This window comes from Lampris incognitus, chromosome 12, assembly GCF_029633865.1.
Source record: "Lampris incognitus isolate fLamInc1 chromosome 12, fLamInc1.hap2, whole genome shotgun sequence".
Taxonomy (NCBI): Eukaryota; Metazoa; Chordata; class Actinopteri; order Lampriformes; family Lampridae; genus Lampris; species Lampris incognitus.
This window is the reverse complement of record NC_079222.1, coordinates 7,085,118-7,102,099: the sequence shown is the minus strand read 5'-3', so window position 1 is coordinate 7,102,099 and position 16,982 is coordinate 7,085,118. Positions and strand designations below refer to the sequence as shown.

At 44.2% G+C, this 16,982-nt stretch overlaps 1 protein-coding gene across 2 annotated transcripts in view; it reads right to left on the bottom strand.

The window, feature by feature from the left end:
• The window catches only part of nars1 (asparaginyl-tRNA synthetase 1), a 140,317-nt gene extending 125,113 nt beyond the window's left edge, over positions 1–15,204 (bottom strand). For both annotated transcript variants that reach the window (XM_056291157.1, XM_056291156.1), the window contains exons 1-9: positions 15,016–15,204; positions 10,471–10,553; positions 8,438–8,503; positions 6,569–6,661; positions 4,036–4,125; positions 3,612–3,690; positions 2,330–2,400; positions 1,248–1,334; positions 117–338 (exon numbers count right to left, since the gene is read on the bottom strand). In XM_056291157.1, the coding sequence (XP_056147132.1) occupies positions 117–338; positions 1,248–1,334; positions 2,330–2,400; positions 3,612–3,690; positions 4,036–4,125; positions 6,569–6,661; positions 8,438–8,503; positions 10,471–10,553; positions 15,016–15,058 (834 nt within the window). In that variant the 5' untranslated portion in view covers positions 15,059–15,204. The remainder of the gene's footprint in view (positions 1–116; positions 339–1,247; positions 1,335–2,329; positions 2,401–3,611; positions 3,691–4,035; positions 4,126–6,568; positions 6,662–8,437; positions 8,504–10,470; positions 10,554–15,015) is intronic.
• Positions 15,205–16,982: the final 1,778 nt, after the last annotated feature.

The following is a 16,982-nucleotide window of genomic DNA, read 5'->3' as shown; positions in this document are numbered from 1 at the left end:
GATCCATCTCTTATCAATCTTGGAGCAACACTCATTCTCATTAGCAGTTAATGACATGTTCAGAAATCAGATGGACATCCACTGGATGTTTAAAAGCCCCACCATGTCTGACTTACCTCGTAGTACCCGTGACTAAAGAAGTGGTCCCTGAAACACTGTGTGACGGTAGAGCGAACCCGGAGGATCTTGGAGACATTCTCGCCTCTGATCAGCATGTGACGGTTGTTCAGCTGAACGTCAACGTCACTCTCCTCGTTCAGGAGGTTGTCGGCTCCCCCTGCTGGGGCTAAGCTGATCACCTCCCAGAAGTCACAGTGCAGCTCGTGGCCGCCCGGTGCCTGGGCGGGAAGAAGAGGAAGGTGATATTTGAGTTTTTGGTAGGAGTACAGAGAGAATGTAATGGTTTTGTAGGAGTGCAGAGATGGTGTAATGGTTTGGTAGTCGTATAAAGATGATGTAACGATATGGTAGGATGATTTGGTAGGAGTATGGAGATGATGTAATGGTTTTGTTGGAGTGTAGCGATGACATAACGATTTGGTAGTAGTATAGAAATGACATAATTGTTTGGTAGCAGTATAGATATGATGTAATGGTTTGGAAGTAGTATAAAGATGATGTAAAGGTATGGTAGGGTGGCTTGGTAGCAGTATAGAGATGACTTATTTGACTTGGAGAAAGTGTCATTTGCACTTGCCGAACATGAAGCTACAATGCATCTCAAACCACCTCTCAAGTCAGTCAATTTGATTTTTTAAAATTATTCTATTTTGGTATACTATATTAACCTCCGTGGGGATATTCCTCTCTGCATTTAACCCATCCTAGCTGTGTAGCTAGGAGCAGTGGGCAGCTGCCGTGCAGCACCCTGGGACCAACTCCAGTTCGTCTTGCTACGCCTCGGTCAGGGAGTATTAACCCTAACAGACACGTCTTTTTGATGGTGGAGGAAACCGGAGCAACCGGAGAAAACCCACCACAGACACGGGGAGAACATGCAAACTTCACACAGAGGACGACCCTCAAGGTTGGACAACCCCGGGGTTCGAAACCAGGACCTTCTTGCTGTGAGGCGACCGTGCTAACCACTGGGACACTGGGACACCCAGTCATATGCCTCTAACGCATCTCAGGTGCAGTTCGACCTGGATTTTATGTTAACAGGGCTGACTGGATTATCATTTGATCACCTGAGATACATTTTAATGGTGCAAATGGAGGAGTAGTTAAACAGTACAAATGTTTACCTGCTTCCCTTCGGGGACCTGCTTGACTGTCCCATACAGAGCCACAGTGCTCTCTGTGGATAAAACCAGGGCATTGTAGCACTGGCACTGAAACACAAAGACAAGAAAACAACCAAGTAATTACTACACTTGTTTCAGCCAGGAAACCCCGAGTTACTCTTTTGACATTATTCCTTCATGCATGCACAATCTCTTCCACAGTTTTAGCTATCAACATTAACATTTGGGTTATGAACAACGGTTAGTCATAACTTTTTCAAATTTATTTTATTAATTATTAATGAATTAATGTAAATTTTTTGTTGATTACTGTTTTATCATTTTGCTCAGTTCAAGTTTTTAATTACAACACCCTAACTAACTGGCCCTTATCCATTTTGCCCAAATATTCAGACTTGGTGTACAATTCAGCGAACACAAATACATTTTCTTCAGAAAAACAATTACATTTTTCAAGCAAATATAATGATTGTTATCAATAAGTGCAACATGTAAGCAGTATTTAATCACATAATACTCAATACTCTATCATGTGTTCTTTGTATTACGTTTATAATAATTACTGTTGCTGTTTTGGCAAAGACAATTCAAAGCAAAATGGAACGGTATGAAGGGAGGCACAGAATGCTGAAATACCAGGGGCTTAGTGGATCCACTGCTACTACTCCTGCTACTACTACTACTACTTCCGGCTGCTCCCGTTAGGAGCCCTTAGCTTAGCTTAGCATAGCCGCTTAGGGGCTTAGTGGATAATCTATGTAAATAACTTTAATAACTGGCAGAAACCTTGCATCAGCACAGCTCTGTCCATTCTGTTTCCTGTTCTTAGATATTTTATTTTCATCCGCATCCTTTTCTGTGACACGAAAATCTCCATAACCTTATTTTAGCAAATAAATCATAGCAAATAAATCATATTTTCCACTGACTAAATGTTTATTAGTCAATACAGATGTGGCCCCATTTGTGTCACTGGACTTTTCCTCTCCGATGCTTTTTATATCATTTGATATATCATTTGAATTACAGCACTGCGATGAATTTCTTCAAGATAGAAATAGTAAATAAATAAAACCACGTACCAGTTTATCAGTCAACACACACTGAAGAAAACCACTTCCATCTCTCAGTACGATGAACATCAGGTTCTTTCCTGAGAACAGAGAATATGGAAAGACAGATAGACAGGCAGAAAGACAAACAGGTATTGCAGATTGTGTTTACTATGGAAACACTCAATACGTATATACTCATACTGTACATTAGAAAGCAGAAAGTACTTTTAAGTACTTTCACCCCCAAAAGAGCAATTGTTCTTGCAGTCTCTTCATTTACCTCACCTGCTTCTACCTAACTATTCTTTTACAAATATTGTGTTGAGTCTTCACGTTTCATGTGGGCATCCCACAAAGTCAGATTCCTGATATATGCAAACATATCTTATGAATAAAATATTTTTGATTCTTTTTAAAATAGAACAATTAAAGTAAGAGCATGAAAAATGACTGTGACGACATGCATCGCTCTTCCAGCAGACTGCATGGCGCCTCCTATTGGCAGTGCAGCAGACTTACAACAGTTCAATTGGATATGCTTGAATTTTTTTTTTTAAACAAGCTTTCAGTATCACAGCCTATAAACCATTGCACGCATTAATGGTACATTTTCAATCCCTTTAACATACTGTAATTTCTTTTTTCTTTTTTTTAATTTTCCCCCCTTTTCTCTCCGGTTGTATCCGGCCAATTAGCCCACTCTTCCAAGCCGTCCCTGTCGCTGCTCCACCCCCTCTGCCAATCCGGGGAGGGCTGCAAACTACCACATGCCTCCTCCAATACATGTGGAGTCGCCAGCCGCTTCTTTTCACCTGACAGTGAGGAGTTTCACCAGGGGGACGTAGTGCGCGGGAGGATCAGGCTATTTCCCCCAGTCCCCCCCCCCCCCAACAGGCGCCCGACCGACCAGAGGAGGCGCAAATGCAGCGACCAGGACACAAACCCACATCCAGCTTCCCACCCGCAGATATGGCCAACTGTGTCTGTATGGACGCCCGAGCAAGCCGGAGGTAACACAGGGATCCGAACCGGCGATCCCCATGTTGGTAGGCAACGGAATAGACCACTATGCTACCCGGTAAACTGCTTTTTGTCAGGTGACTATGACAGTAACAACCCAAAAAAAAAAAATCACTTTTGCACACAAACTATAACACTAAAATGATATTAAATGTCCTTGTTATTACTTCCAAAAGATGAGTTCTAATTTAGTTATCGACCTGTTTAATCCTTGCAAAAGGCATTTTTGTTGAGGTGAACACTGATTTAACAGAAAGATCATGTTGTCGGTCGTCTGTGCCATCCTCACCCTGCCTCCTGAGACGGTGGACCCAGCCAAACACCTTCACCCTTTGGTCCCTCAAAGGCTCCAGCTGGTGGATCTTGACCTGGAGGTAAATAAAGGAAAAGTTGCTTCTAGTTCACTGGCATTTACACCAGTTATACTATTAGATTACCAACACTCACAGTGATTACTTGGAAACAGATTGTACATTTTAGGCAATATCACATACTATAACAAATAGTGACAGACCAACCAACCAACAGACAGATTGACGCACATACAGACAAAGATCAATCAACAGGCCAACAGAGAGACGAAAGGGCTAATTTTATGATAAACCGATATACAGACAGACCACCAGAATGGTAGGCAGGCAGGCAGGCACACCAACGAACAGACAGGCAGAACAATAGCAAAGTCAGACAGACCGACAGAGATACCAACAGACCGTTTTGGGCTCTGGAAGGCTGGAGTCTTGTTCGATGATGATCTTCTTGGCTTCCTCCAGGTTCTTCTCTCTCCTGTCATTGTCCTCTGCCTATATCAGTACCAATAGTCACCATCACAGAGTAGTAACATTTTTGGCCACAAGTATGCACCAGTGAGTACAGTGAGGGGTTATTGCAACTCATATCGCAAAAACAAATTAAAAGTATCTAACTGTATTCACCTAATGAATACATATTTCAAGAAGCGGGAGGAACACAGGGTGATGTATAAGAGTGGAGGGAAGTGCACACAGGTGGACTATATCTTATGCAGGAGGTGCGATCTGAAAGGGACTGGAGACTGCAAGGTGGCGACAGGGGAGAATGGAGCTAGGCAGCATTGGATGGTGGTCTATAGGATGACTTTGGAAACCAAGAAGAGGAAGAGAGTGAAGGCAGAGCCAAGGATCAAATGGTGGAAGTTGAAGAAGGAAGACTGTTGTGTGGAGTTCAGGGAGGAGATAAGACAGGTACTGGGTGGTAGTGAAGAGCTGCCGGATGGCTGGGCAGCTACTGCAGAAATAGTGAGGGAGACAGCTAGGAAGGTACTTGGTATGTCATCAGGACAGAAGAAGAAAGACAAGGAGACTAGGTAGGCATGGTAGAATGAGGTACAGCAAAGTATACAGAGGAAGAGGTTGGCAAAGAAGAAGTGGGATAGTTAGAGAGATGAAGAAAGTAGACAGGAAGGAGTACAAGGAGATGCAGCATAAAGTTAAGAGAGAGGTGGCAAAGGGAGAGGAAACGACGTATGGTGAGTTGTATGAGAGGTTAGACACTAAGGAAGGAGAAAAGTACTTGTACCAATTGGCTAGACAGAGGGCCCGAGCTGGGAAGGATTTGCAGCAGGTTAGGGTGATCAAGGATAGAGATGGAAATGTGCTGACAAGCGAGAAGAGTGTGCCGAGAAGGTGGAAGGAGTACTTTGAGAGGCTGATGAATGAAGAAAATGAGAGAAGGTTGGATGATGTGGGGATAGTGAATCAGGAAGTGCAGTGGATTAGCAAAGAGGAAGTGAGGGCAGCTATGAAGAGGATGAAGGGTGGAAAGAAGGTTGGTCCAGATGACATACCTGTGGAGGGATGGAGGTGTTTAGGAGAGATGGCAGTGGAGTTTTTAACTAGATTGTTTAACACAATCTTGGTAAGTGAGAGGATGCCTGAGGAGTGGAGAAGAAGTATACTGGTACCGATTTTCAAGAATATGGGCAATGTGCAGACTTGTAGTAACTACAGAGGTATAAAGTTGATCAGCCACAGCATGAAGATATGGGAAAGAGTAGTAGAAGCTAGGTTAAGAGGAGAGGTGATGATCAGCGAGCAGCAGTATGGTTTCATGCCATGAAAGAGCACCACAGATGTGATGTTTGCTTTGAGAATGTTGACGGAGAAGTATAGAGAAGGTCAGAAAGAGTCACATTGTGTCTTTGTGGATTTAGAGAAAGCATATGACAGGGTGCCGAGAGAGGAGGTGTGGTATTGTATGAGGAAGTCGGAAGTGGAAGAGAAGTATGTAAGAGTGGTGCAGGATATGTATAAGGGCAGTGTGATGGTTGGAATGACAGATGGGTTCAAGGTGGAGGTGGGATTACATCAAGGACTGGCTCTGAGCCCTTTCTTGTTTGCAATGGTGATGGACAGGTTGACGGACAAGATCAGTCAGGAGTCTCCGTGGACTATGATGTTTGCAGATGACATTGTGATCTGTAGTGAGAGTAGGGTGCAGGTTGAGGAGAGGCTGAAGAGGTGGAGGTATGCACTGGAGAGAAGAGGAATTAACGTCAGTAGGAGCAAGACAGAATACCTATGCGTGGATGAGAGGGAGGACAGTGGAATGGTGAGGATGCAAGGAGTAGAGGTGACGAAGGCATATGAGATTAAAGAATGGGGGTCAACTTTTCAAAGTAACGGGGAGTGCAGAGGAGAGGTGAAGAAGAGAGGGCAGGCAGGGTGGAGTGGGTGGAGAAGAGTGTCAGGAGTGCTTTGTGACAGAAGGGTACCAGCAAGAGTTAAAGGGAAGGTTTACAAGATGGTAGTGAGACCAGCTATGTTGTATGGTTTGGAGACGGTGGCACTGACGAAAAGACAGGAGGTGGAGCTGGAGGTGACAAGAGTTGAAGATGCTAAGATTTTCATTGGCAGTGATGAAGGACAGGATTAGGAATGAGTATATTAGAGGGACAGCTCAGGTTGGACAGTTTGGAGACAAAGCAAGAGAGGCAAGACTGAGATGGTCTGGACGTGTGTAGAGGAGAGATGCTGGGTATATTGGGAGAAGGATGCTGAATATGGAGCTGCCAGGGAAGAGGAGAAGAGGAAGGCCAAAGAGGAGGTTTATGGATATGGTGAGGGAGGACATGCAGGTGGTTGGTGTGACAGAGGAAGATGCAGAGGAAAGGAAGAGATGGAAACGGATGATCCGCTTAGGCGCCCCCTAATGGGAGCAGCCGAAAGGAGCAGTAGCAGAGTGTTGATCAAGACGTCAAACAAATACCTCCTTCTTTTCTTTGCCATCGGTCTTCTTCTGGTCACGGTTCCAAGCCTTCTTGGCATTTTTCATCTGGGTCTTAGAGATCACTGCCCAACGCTGGAGAGAGTGAAGAGAAAGAGAAAAAGAAAAGGTGTGAGAGAGGGAAGGAGGGAGAGAAAAGTATCATTTGTCATTTTGTAGTGTAAATCACTTAGGCCATGTTGAACCTGGCAACATCTTAAGGACACCTCCTGTCGTTTTGCTTTTCACATCACATCATTTAAAAATGGCTCAGTTTCTGGACTCTAGATAACCTAACCTTATTTTTTAGGCATCGTCACTGGTTTCCCCTGTTCACACGTGCAACTTCTTTCTGTATAATTCCTGGATGCCGTTAGGTCACACAAGCCTGTCTCGTCATACGTCACTTGTGTAGGATGTCTTATTTTACCGTAGACTATGTCATCTCTAACCACATAGCTGTCTGCTGATTTTATCCTCTGCAAAGACTCACAGTAGCTCTCTGGTTTCTAGGTCAGTCCATTTCTTTCTTTTTTTTAAATATCGACTCTGGCTCATCTTCAAACATAACCCCGATATGCAAAACTGCTAGAAGACTAACAGGCCAGGTTGTGTACGTGAAAGGAGTTAAAAGTTAAGCAGGAAAAACTGGTTTGCTGAGATGCAGTTGTCTATCCATCCATCCATTATCTAAACCGCTTATCACCTTACTCACGGGATGCTAGAGCCTATCCCAGCAGTCATTGGGCAGCAGGTGGGGAGACACCCTGGACAGGCCGCCATACCATCACAGGACCGACACACACGCACACACACATTCACACCTAGGGACAATTTAGTACAGCCGATTCACCTGACCTGCATGTCTTTGGACTTTGGGAGGAAACCGGAGCATCTGGAGGAAACCCACGCAGACAAGGGGAGAATATGCAAACTCCACACAGAGGACGAACCAGCACGACCCCCAAGGTTGGACAACCCCGGGGCTCGAACCCAGGACCTTCTTGTTGTGAGGTGACCGCGCTAACCACTGCGCCACCAGATGTAATTGTACACATGTATCGGAGGAGGCATGTGGTCTGCAGCCCTCCCGGATCAGCAGATGGGGTGGAGAGACGACCAGGACGGCTCGGAAGAGTGGGGTGAATGGCTGGGTACGGGGCACCTGTTTGGGGGGGGGGGGACTGGGGGGTAATAGTGTGATCCTTCCATGCGCTATGTCCCCCTGGTGAAACTCCACACTGTCAGTCAAAAAAGGCTGAATCAGTTCATCTGGATACAACGTTTATCAACAGATACGTTTCATCACTCAAACGTATCTTTCAATAAACATTGTATCCAGATGAACTGATTCAACCTCCTTTGATTTTCTTACCTGGATTGTGGAGCATGCATCAAGACATCCTCACTGTCAGGTGAAAAGAAGCGGCTGGCGACTCCACATGTATCGGAGGAGGCATGTGGTAGTCTGCAGCCCTCCCCGCATCGGCAGAGGGGGTGGCGCAGCAGTGACTGGGACAGCTCGGGGGAGTGGGGTAATTGGCCGGACACAATTGGGTAGAAAATTTAAATAAATAAAAAAAGCGAAGCAGGAAAAATTGGTTTGCTGAGATAGAAATAATTATTTATTGCAATAAATAATTATTTCTATTTTGGCTTTATGGAGAATGACTTGGGATAATGGACTTTATAGACCAACAGTAGAAGAGAGCTTGAATCTATTTCTAACATAAGCTAACAACTGTAAGTGGTGCCAAAGCAACTGCCTTACCACCCTCCAAGTAGATGCAACAAAAATGTCTAGTGTTCTTCTCGTGCTTATGAGTGACGGGATGGGTTTTTATTTTTTAGCATAATTATTTCCCCACTTACCTCTCCCTCCTCCCGAGAATCCACATATATTGTTGGGAAAGGTTCTTTTCCAGCGAATGACAGAGCCTGTGAGACAAGATCAACATTACAATTACTGCACCAGTGTTGTTGAAACAAAAATACTAACAATAAAAATAATGATGATAATAAAAACGTAAAAGTATATGTTTAATTTAAAATTGAGAAGAATATCTTCCGCCTTCTGGATCTTGGGTCATTCCAATCCATGTGAACACAGCAGTAAACAGACACCAATAAAATGTAGTGAAGCATATTCAGTGATGCTATAAAAGAGAAGTATGTGATAATTCTCACTATGTCAGATGAAAGGGTTACAGATGTTTAACATAAACACTTTCACTGTTTGCGTTGAAACATCCATCCATTATCCAAACTGTTTATCCTACTATCAGGACCGTGGGAGGCTGGATCTCAGCAGTCATTAGTCGGCAGGCGAGGAGACACCGTGGACAGGCCACCAGTCCATCACAGGGCCCACACACACACACACACATTCACACCTAGGGACAATTTAGTACGGCCGATTCACCTGACCTACATGTCTTTGGACTGTGGGAGGAAACCCACGCAGACACGGGGAGAACATGCAAACTCCCCACACAGGACGACCCGGGACGACCCCAAGGTTGGACTACCCCGGGGCTCAAACCCAGGACCTTCTTGCTCTGAGGCGACTGTGCTAACCACTGCGCCACCGTCCCGCCCTGCACTTCAACTTTTAAGCATTTTTTCCCTTTTTTTTTAACATTTTGCTGAGAGTTTGCTGACATTACCGGTTAAAAACCGTATAAAGTTTAAAAAGTTGACAGGCTTTCTTGGTAGTCTGTGACGTTAGCATAGCAGGACAAACACAGCTGCAGCTAACGGGCTAACATTAAAGGGACATTTCACCAATAGTTTTGTGTATGTGCAATCAGTACCGATTAGTAATTTAGTCGACTGAAGCAATGAAGTCCTCGCTGTGTACTACGCTGGCGGAGCAATCAGCGCTCTCCTGCTCGCAATGTCTTTCCCACAGCGTCTACATGTACCACAATGCATTGCATGTAAGCCTCTGTATGGTTGTCCATCAAATCCTCGGTGTTAGTGTTGTGGGACGAGGATGTGTTTTTTCAACCCTGTGTTCAGAGTAGAAGAAAAGCAGCAGACCTCTTGAGCTGGACTCACACTCAGGACAATGCAACCAACGTGACTCATCATGGTTTGGTTTACTGGCTGAGTCACCAGGACGCCTTACAATACTATTTTCTTAAGTGCCGTGGAGCAGAGATGGGCAAGAATTCAACATTACAGTTTACCTCTTTCAATGGTATTCTATCAGCATGAACTACGTGATACACAAATTTGTTGTTAAATTAGCCAAACCGCTTATCCTGCTCTCAGGGTCGCGGGGATGCTGGAGCCTATCCCAGCAGTCACTGGTCAGCAGGCGGGGAGACACCCTGGACAGGCCGCCAGGCCATCACAGGGCCCACACACACACACACATGACCTACATGTCTTTGGACTGTGGGAGGAAACCGGAGCCCCCGGAGGAAACCCACACAGACACGGAGCGAACACGCAAACTCCACATGGAGGACGACCTGGGACGACCCCCGAGGTTGGACTACCCCGGGGCTCGAACCCAGGACTTTCTTGGTGTGAGGCAACCGCGCTAATCACTGTGCCACCATGTCGCTTGTTAAATTAACGATAACAAATCAAATTGTTTAAAATTCTCATACAATGAGATCTGTAATATTTAAGGGAGTATTTACTGAAAACTAGTTCTGGTTTGGTATTACATTTGGCAGTACCAAACAGTTCAACGTAATGAACCCGGCTGGCTTCTTCAATACAGTATTTGTACATGTAAGCAGTTATATATATATATATTGATACCCTGTAAAATATCCGAAATGACTATCATGATAATAATTTATATATCACCCGGCACCATTGGGGATTAGAGGGACATCATATAACCCTCCCTTTATGTGGCCAGAACCACACCCAAAACTGCTGCTCACCTTCAGTGGAGTTTTGAATGGGTTTTGCTCCGTCCCGTCTCCGTCCTGGTCGCTGCCTTGTTTCTCTGACACGTAGAGCTCACCTGTGAACAAGAGGCTCAAGTTCACCTTCAGTTTCAGGTTATCCTTTAACATTTCATCTGCAGCAGTGGGTGCTGCAGTCTGGACACAAGAATCAACTTAAAAATCAATGCGTTAAAACACACAACAGGAAGAGAGGCACAACATCAACAAATCTCATGACAGCCATTAAGAATACAGAGGGCTGCTATTGAAATTGTTAAGGCTTGCTAATTAATATTTATAATATAATATTTACTTCTTGCTGTGAGGTGACCGCGCTAACCACTGCGCCCCCGTGCAGCCTTGCTGGTACCCTTCTGTCACAAATCACTCCTGACACTCTTCTCCATCCACTCCACCCTGCCCACACTCTCTTCTTCACCTCTCTTCCATACTCTCCGTTACTTTGGACAGTTGACCCCAAATATTCAGACTCATCCACCTTCGTCACCTCCACTCCTTGCATCTTCACCATCCCGCTGTCCCCCCTCCCATTCACGCATAGGTATTCCATCTTGCTTCGACTGACTTTCACTCCTCTTCTCTCCGGTGCATACCTCCGCCTCTTAAGGCTCTCCTCAACCTGCTCCCTACTCTCACTACAGATCACAACGTCATCCGCGAACATCATAGTCCACGGAGACTCCTGCCTGATCTCGTCCGTCAACCTGTCCATCACCACTGCAAACAAGAAACAGTGTAATACTCTGAAATGTCTCTGACAAATCACAAATCACTCAGAAATACAGTTATTACTTGTACCAACTACCAACACAGTAAGTAACGAACAATAAATGAAAGAACTGTAATAAACAGAACAAGGTAGCACAGATTTAACCGTCGAGCGAGGACAACGAAGAATTCACTTAATGCGGAAGCTTAACTCCTTTAATGTCTGTAACCCCATCTTATGTATTTTTTACCGGTCACTTATTGAAAGCCTTTTAAATTTTTCCTCTTATTTGTTGGTTTAATGGGTCGACTGTGAAGGACAGAAACAGCCTAAACGGTGTCCTTCAGGTCTGCTCCAAAATAACCGGAGTCCAGCAGAGAGACTTGCGCTCCCTCTGGGAGAAACGTGTGGCCCAGAAAGCAAAAGGGATTTTATCCAACCTGACCACGTCCTGCCCCATGAATTCACTAACCCCCTCAGGCCGGCGCTATAAAGCGCCCCCTAGGGAAACGAATCGCTATTCTAGGTCCTTCATTCCTTCTGCTATCAGACCTTTAAACGCTGAGATGTCATTTTAAATAAATGCTTTATATTGTTTAGACTGCAGTGGTGTGATGTAACGTGCAATGCATGGTAGAATGCTTCATTTGTTTATTTATTATTCTATTCTTTTAACTTGTATGAATGTCTGCCCTTCGCCTGGTCCTCGTGTGAGTCTGCTTGCGGGGCCATATGAGGATGACAGTGTGCATCTATTGCCCATGTACTGACCGGTCTGTTGTCTCTGACATAATGATGATTGCCACTTGTCTGTGAGCTGTGAGTTGGTGTACGGTCTGGGTAGATTGTAAAAACTGAATTGCCCTTCTGGGATAATAAAGTTGTCTGAATCTGAATCTACTCCTGTATTTTCACAATGTGTGTCTGGTGTGTGGTGTGTCTGTGTGAGAGTCTATAAACGGCCAAACTAAAGCACTTGGGGCCTTGATTCTTTTTGGAGGTTATTGGGGATGATCAGGGGCACCTATAAAAAATAGAACGTTAATTAAAATTATGCATAATTAATTATGCATAAATATGCATTTTTATAAAAAAAAAAAGGCTAAAAACCACTTTTCTCGGCATTTCAGGTGATTCTGAGCATCTTTGAGTTTTTCACCTATATAAAAAAAAATTTCTGGGACTTAAATGTTTTGGCATTATGCAAAATATGCATTTTTGCAAAAATGCACTTATGATCCTCATTTTTTTGGGAGGTGGTAGGTATTGTTCCAGAGAAGACCAGAAAAATAGCAGAAAATTAAAACAATTATAATAATTATGCAAAATATGCATTTTCTAAAAATGGCTAAAAACCACTTTTCTCAGCATTTCAGATGATTCTGAGCATTTGGGGGGAGGGAGTTGGAGTGGGGGGGGGTTTAGGGGCAGGGGGAAGGCGGTTAGCTGGCAGGATGAAGAGGAGGGAGATTTAGACGTGTGGATAACCAAACCGCTACGTTGTAGCGGGGTTCTTCTAGTTCATAATAACAGCAACACTGCTGAGCTCTTCGGCATTTTGTCTTCCCTTTAACAGCCAAGGTGAACTGACGCGTGACATCACTGCTGCGTGTGAGAGGGATGTGACGCGCCCTAAACTGAGACGGTATATAGTTCCACATTCTAACAGTGCAATTACAGTATAAATATAGTGCAAGAATGTGCCAACAAAATGTATTTTTGCTGTTCACCTTTATTTATAGCCCACATTTAGCAAGAAAAAAGAAAAAAGAATATCTGAATCCCAAAATTGAAAACCGAATACCTACCCAACGTATAAATATCTGGATAGCTGAATATTCGGGCCCAGGCCTAGAAAGCAGCATGTCTCTCTCTCGCTTAGTCAACATTATCAAACATAACCCCCGAGTTCTCTTTGACACTGCATCTATTCTTACTAAAAAGCAGCCGTCTATTAGCTGCTCACCATTCACGGCCCATGACTTTCTAGACTTTTTCCTGCAATAAGGTTGATGAGATCATAAACAAAATTAGCTCTTCAGCTCCAGATACTCCTGCAGATCCTGTCTTACCAAATTCATATCTAAATCAAATCAAATCAATTTTATTTGTATAGCCAGATATCACAAATTACAAATTTGCCCCAGTGGGCTTAACAGCAACACAACATCCTGTCCTTAGACCCCAATGAGTCCCTGATAGTCCTTGTTATTTGTGACAATTTGTAATTTGTGACATTGGGCTATACAAATAAAATCAACTTGACTATTACAGCTTTTGAGACTATGTCTCTTGATACTTTGACTAAGCTCAAGCCAGTTTCTAAACCAACTACTTGCCTACTTGACCCTTTACCAGCAAAACTTTTTAAACACCTCCGGTCTTTTCTGGGTCCTACAATGGTAGACATTGTTAACTTATCACTTAGTACTGGCACTGTTCCCAGCAGTTTTAAGACAGCTGTGGTCAAACCTCTACTTAAAAAAGCCACACCTCGATCCAGGGTCTCTTAATAACTAATCTTAAACACTAACTAGTCAGTGACTGAAGTGGTCACTCAGATGAGTGACGAAACTTTCTCTCAGTAAACGTGTAAAGATGAGCTGATTCAACTTTTTGTGATTTCCTTACCTGGATTACAGACCATGCATATAGACCAAACTATCTATATGTGAACCTTTTCCATCGGCTTTCAGGGCCTGTCACACCACTGAAACTGCTCTGACCAGAGTAGTGAAGGATCTGCTACTAGCTATGGACTCTGCTTCCACTGCTGTGCTTCTACAGCACCCCAGTGCAGCCTTTGGCACCACTGATCACTGTATCCTATTAGACAGAATAAATGTAATGTTGGTGTCCCTGGCTTGGCTCTCTCTTGGCTTGAGTCCTACTTATCTGAATCATCATCATCATCATCACAATCACAATCCTGGAACTGAACAGAAAAATTCAAAGTAGCCCATAAGAAAGCACACAGAAGTGTCCAGCAAGTCACCTCCACTATGTTGTCAAAGGCTAAACCGCGTTCAATAGTTTTTGTTAAATAAAAATGATGTAATAACTCTTATTTAAATATTTTTTATTATCAACTACATATTGAGATGCCTGGTAATATATAGGCCTGGAGAGAGAGAGAGAGAGCGCGCGAGAGAGAGCGAGACTTCCACGAGCCTACACAGTGGAAGGTTATAGGTGCGCGTGCCCACGATTGGCCTCAAACCACTCATTTCTAAATTCAAAGGCGTTACATTGTTAAGTGTCATTTTTCTTGGTTATAAATATGCAAAGGAGCATGACTACTTGCTTGATCACCCGCCTACAAACGAAACCCATTCATTTCGAAGTGAAAGTGAGAACCCTGCTCGTTAATCGGGCGCGTCGCTAATCAGAATCAGAACACTTTAATGAAGCCCCGAGGGGGGAAGTGGGTGAATCACATGATCATATTGTAGCGAATTCGGGGGGACAACGCAACCACGGGAAGTGCCGCGGCCGGGAAGCGAACCCGTGTCGCCCGCACCGCAGGAGACCTCGCTAACCGCTAGGCTAAAGGGTCAGACCCGCCAGCCGGCACCGCAGGCCGGGCCGGACCTTATAGTTAACCGGCCTCCTGCCTCCAAACGAACCAGCTTTCATTCACCCGGCTACCCGAGGGGGTTCGTTAAATCTTGGACCCGTCCATACGGGCTGTTCCCCTACGCCAGAACCCAACGTGTCGGTTAGCCAAGCTAGCTAAACAGGCACGACCGCCGACGTTACACCGGACTGACGCAATAGCGCGTCGACAGATACATCAGCCTCTTTCTTACCCACGGAGAGCTGTCCCGCGCCTTTGGTTACCTCCGCCGCCATGGCCGCAAATCCTCCGCAACACCACCCCGCCCCCCGAAAACAAAATATCCCCGCTAAAAACAAAAAAAGGAGGAAATTGATCCCACCACCCTCGCAGGCCGAGCCCCGGCGACAGAGACAAGCGTGCGAGCTTTACGTCAGCTTCCTCCGGCGCGTTGACGGCGACCCGTCTTCGTTCGGCCACGCCCATTTCTTTTGTTGTTTTTTAATGAGCAACTGTGATTGGCGCGTGGGTCTACATAAGCACACAGGATTGGTTCGTTGCTATGCCAGTCTACGTAGAGCCCCCCCCACCCGGTGGAGACTATGATTGGCCGAGATGAGGTCGATTGCTGATTGGCCAAGATGAGGTCGATTGAAACGGAAGTTACAACCCCCTCTCCGGAACGTTTCCCCACTTTTGATCGCAAAGATGGCGACGCATTCTTTTTTTTATAAATATGCTTTTATTTTTAGCCGAGTTTCATATACATACATGTAAATTCTCCGACAGAAAGCCTCGACTCTTTGCACTTAAGAAAGAAGTTGAACAATATATAAGGACGATCTCTACTTCAAAAAACACAAAGGCTTTAAAAACTATCGACATTTGCAAATCTCTGAATCTGTTTACATAAAATATGATCTCACCTTTATTTACTTGTTTTTTTTCTGTTATTTATTTTTTATAATTTACTTTCTCTTTTGTGTCTTTATTGGGTTTTTTTATCTTCTATCTACTGTTTTTGTGGCGTCTCGTGTGTCTATTTTGCTCTGTTTGAATGTATTTGAAGTATCAATAAAGTAAGAAAAAAAAGGAACGTTTCCCCACTGAATCAGAAGACTGATATCCTTATTAATCCCCCCCTTGTATGATGGACTATGTTTTATTATTTTCAATTAGTGTGTGTCATGTTTTTAATTCATTATTGTTTGTACCCTTATTTTCATAATACATTACCCTATATTGGTCATGTGACATTCAATCTCTATGTACTTCCTGATATACTGTATAGAAATGTTTACATTCTGTTCCCTTTGGCACTTTGGATATACCTATGTATTTTTGGATGGAATGTATATTTGCCATGTTTGTTTTATAATGAACTTTCTTCAAGAATATGAACAATGTTCAATAAAAATATATATAAAAAAAACCCTCTCCGGTCAAATATGGTTTACCTTTGTAAGCTTGTTCTCTCTTCCCCTGTTCCTTCATTGGAGAGCGCCCTCTACCGTTAGTAAGTGTAAACAGCACCTAAAACGAATGGGCGAGATAGGACTGAGACGCGACTACGTAGCTAAAAACGTAATTTACGTGACTCTACAAGAACGAATCTCCCCCCCCCCCCCCAGATTATTTTGGAGGGGCCATGTCCACATACTTTCATGCTCCATTAATTAACCAGGGCCACACGATTCTCAATCTTTTTTTAGAAGCCGACTCGCCCCAGAGCGTTTAGGGTAAACGACGTTGATTGGTCGAGCTGGCTGAACGGGGCGAAATCGAAACACACGTGTCGACGGTGCGTACGTGACGTGATGACGTCATTGGTCGAATGAGCGTGTTTTTTATTGACGCGTTAAAAACACACTCGTGGAGGAAACATGAGCCATAGAACACAACGCAAATATTGCCATTATCAGAACAAATGTAGACAGAATACGTAGCATAAAATCGTCGAATAAGCAAACCTTTAAGACAAATAACCATTTCCTGTACATGTTAATCAGTTCTTCGACTTCCTCTTTCGGCTTGTTCCCTGTTTCGCCTGCAGGGGTCGCCGCAGCGGAGTTTTGCCCTCCGTAGCTTTCTGTCTGTCTCATGCCCTCCTCTATCTGGTCTCTCCACGTTTTCCTTGGTCTTCCTCTTTTTCTTTTGCCAGGTATTTCCAGGTCCAATACCTTCTTTCCTGTATAGTCTATGCCTCCTCTCTGCACATGT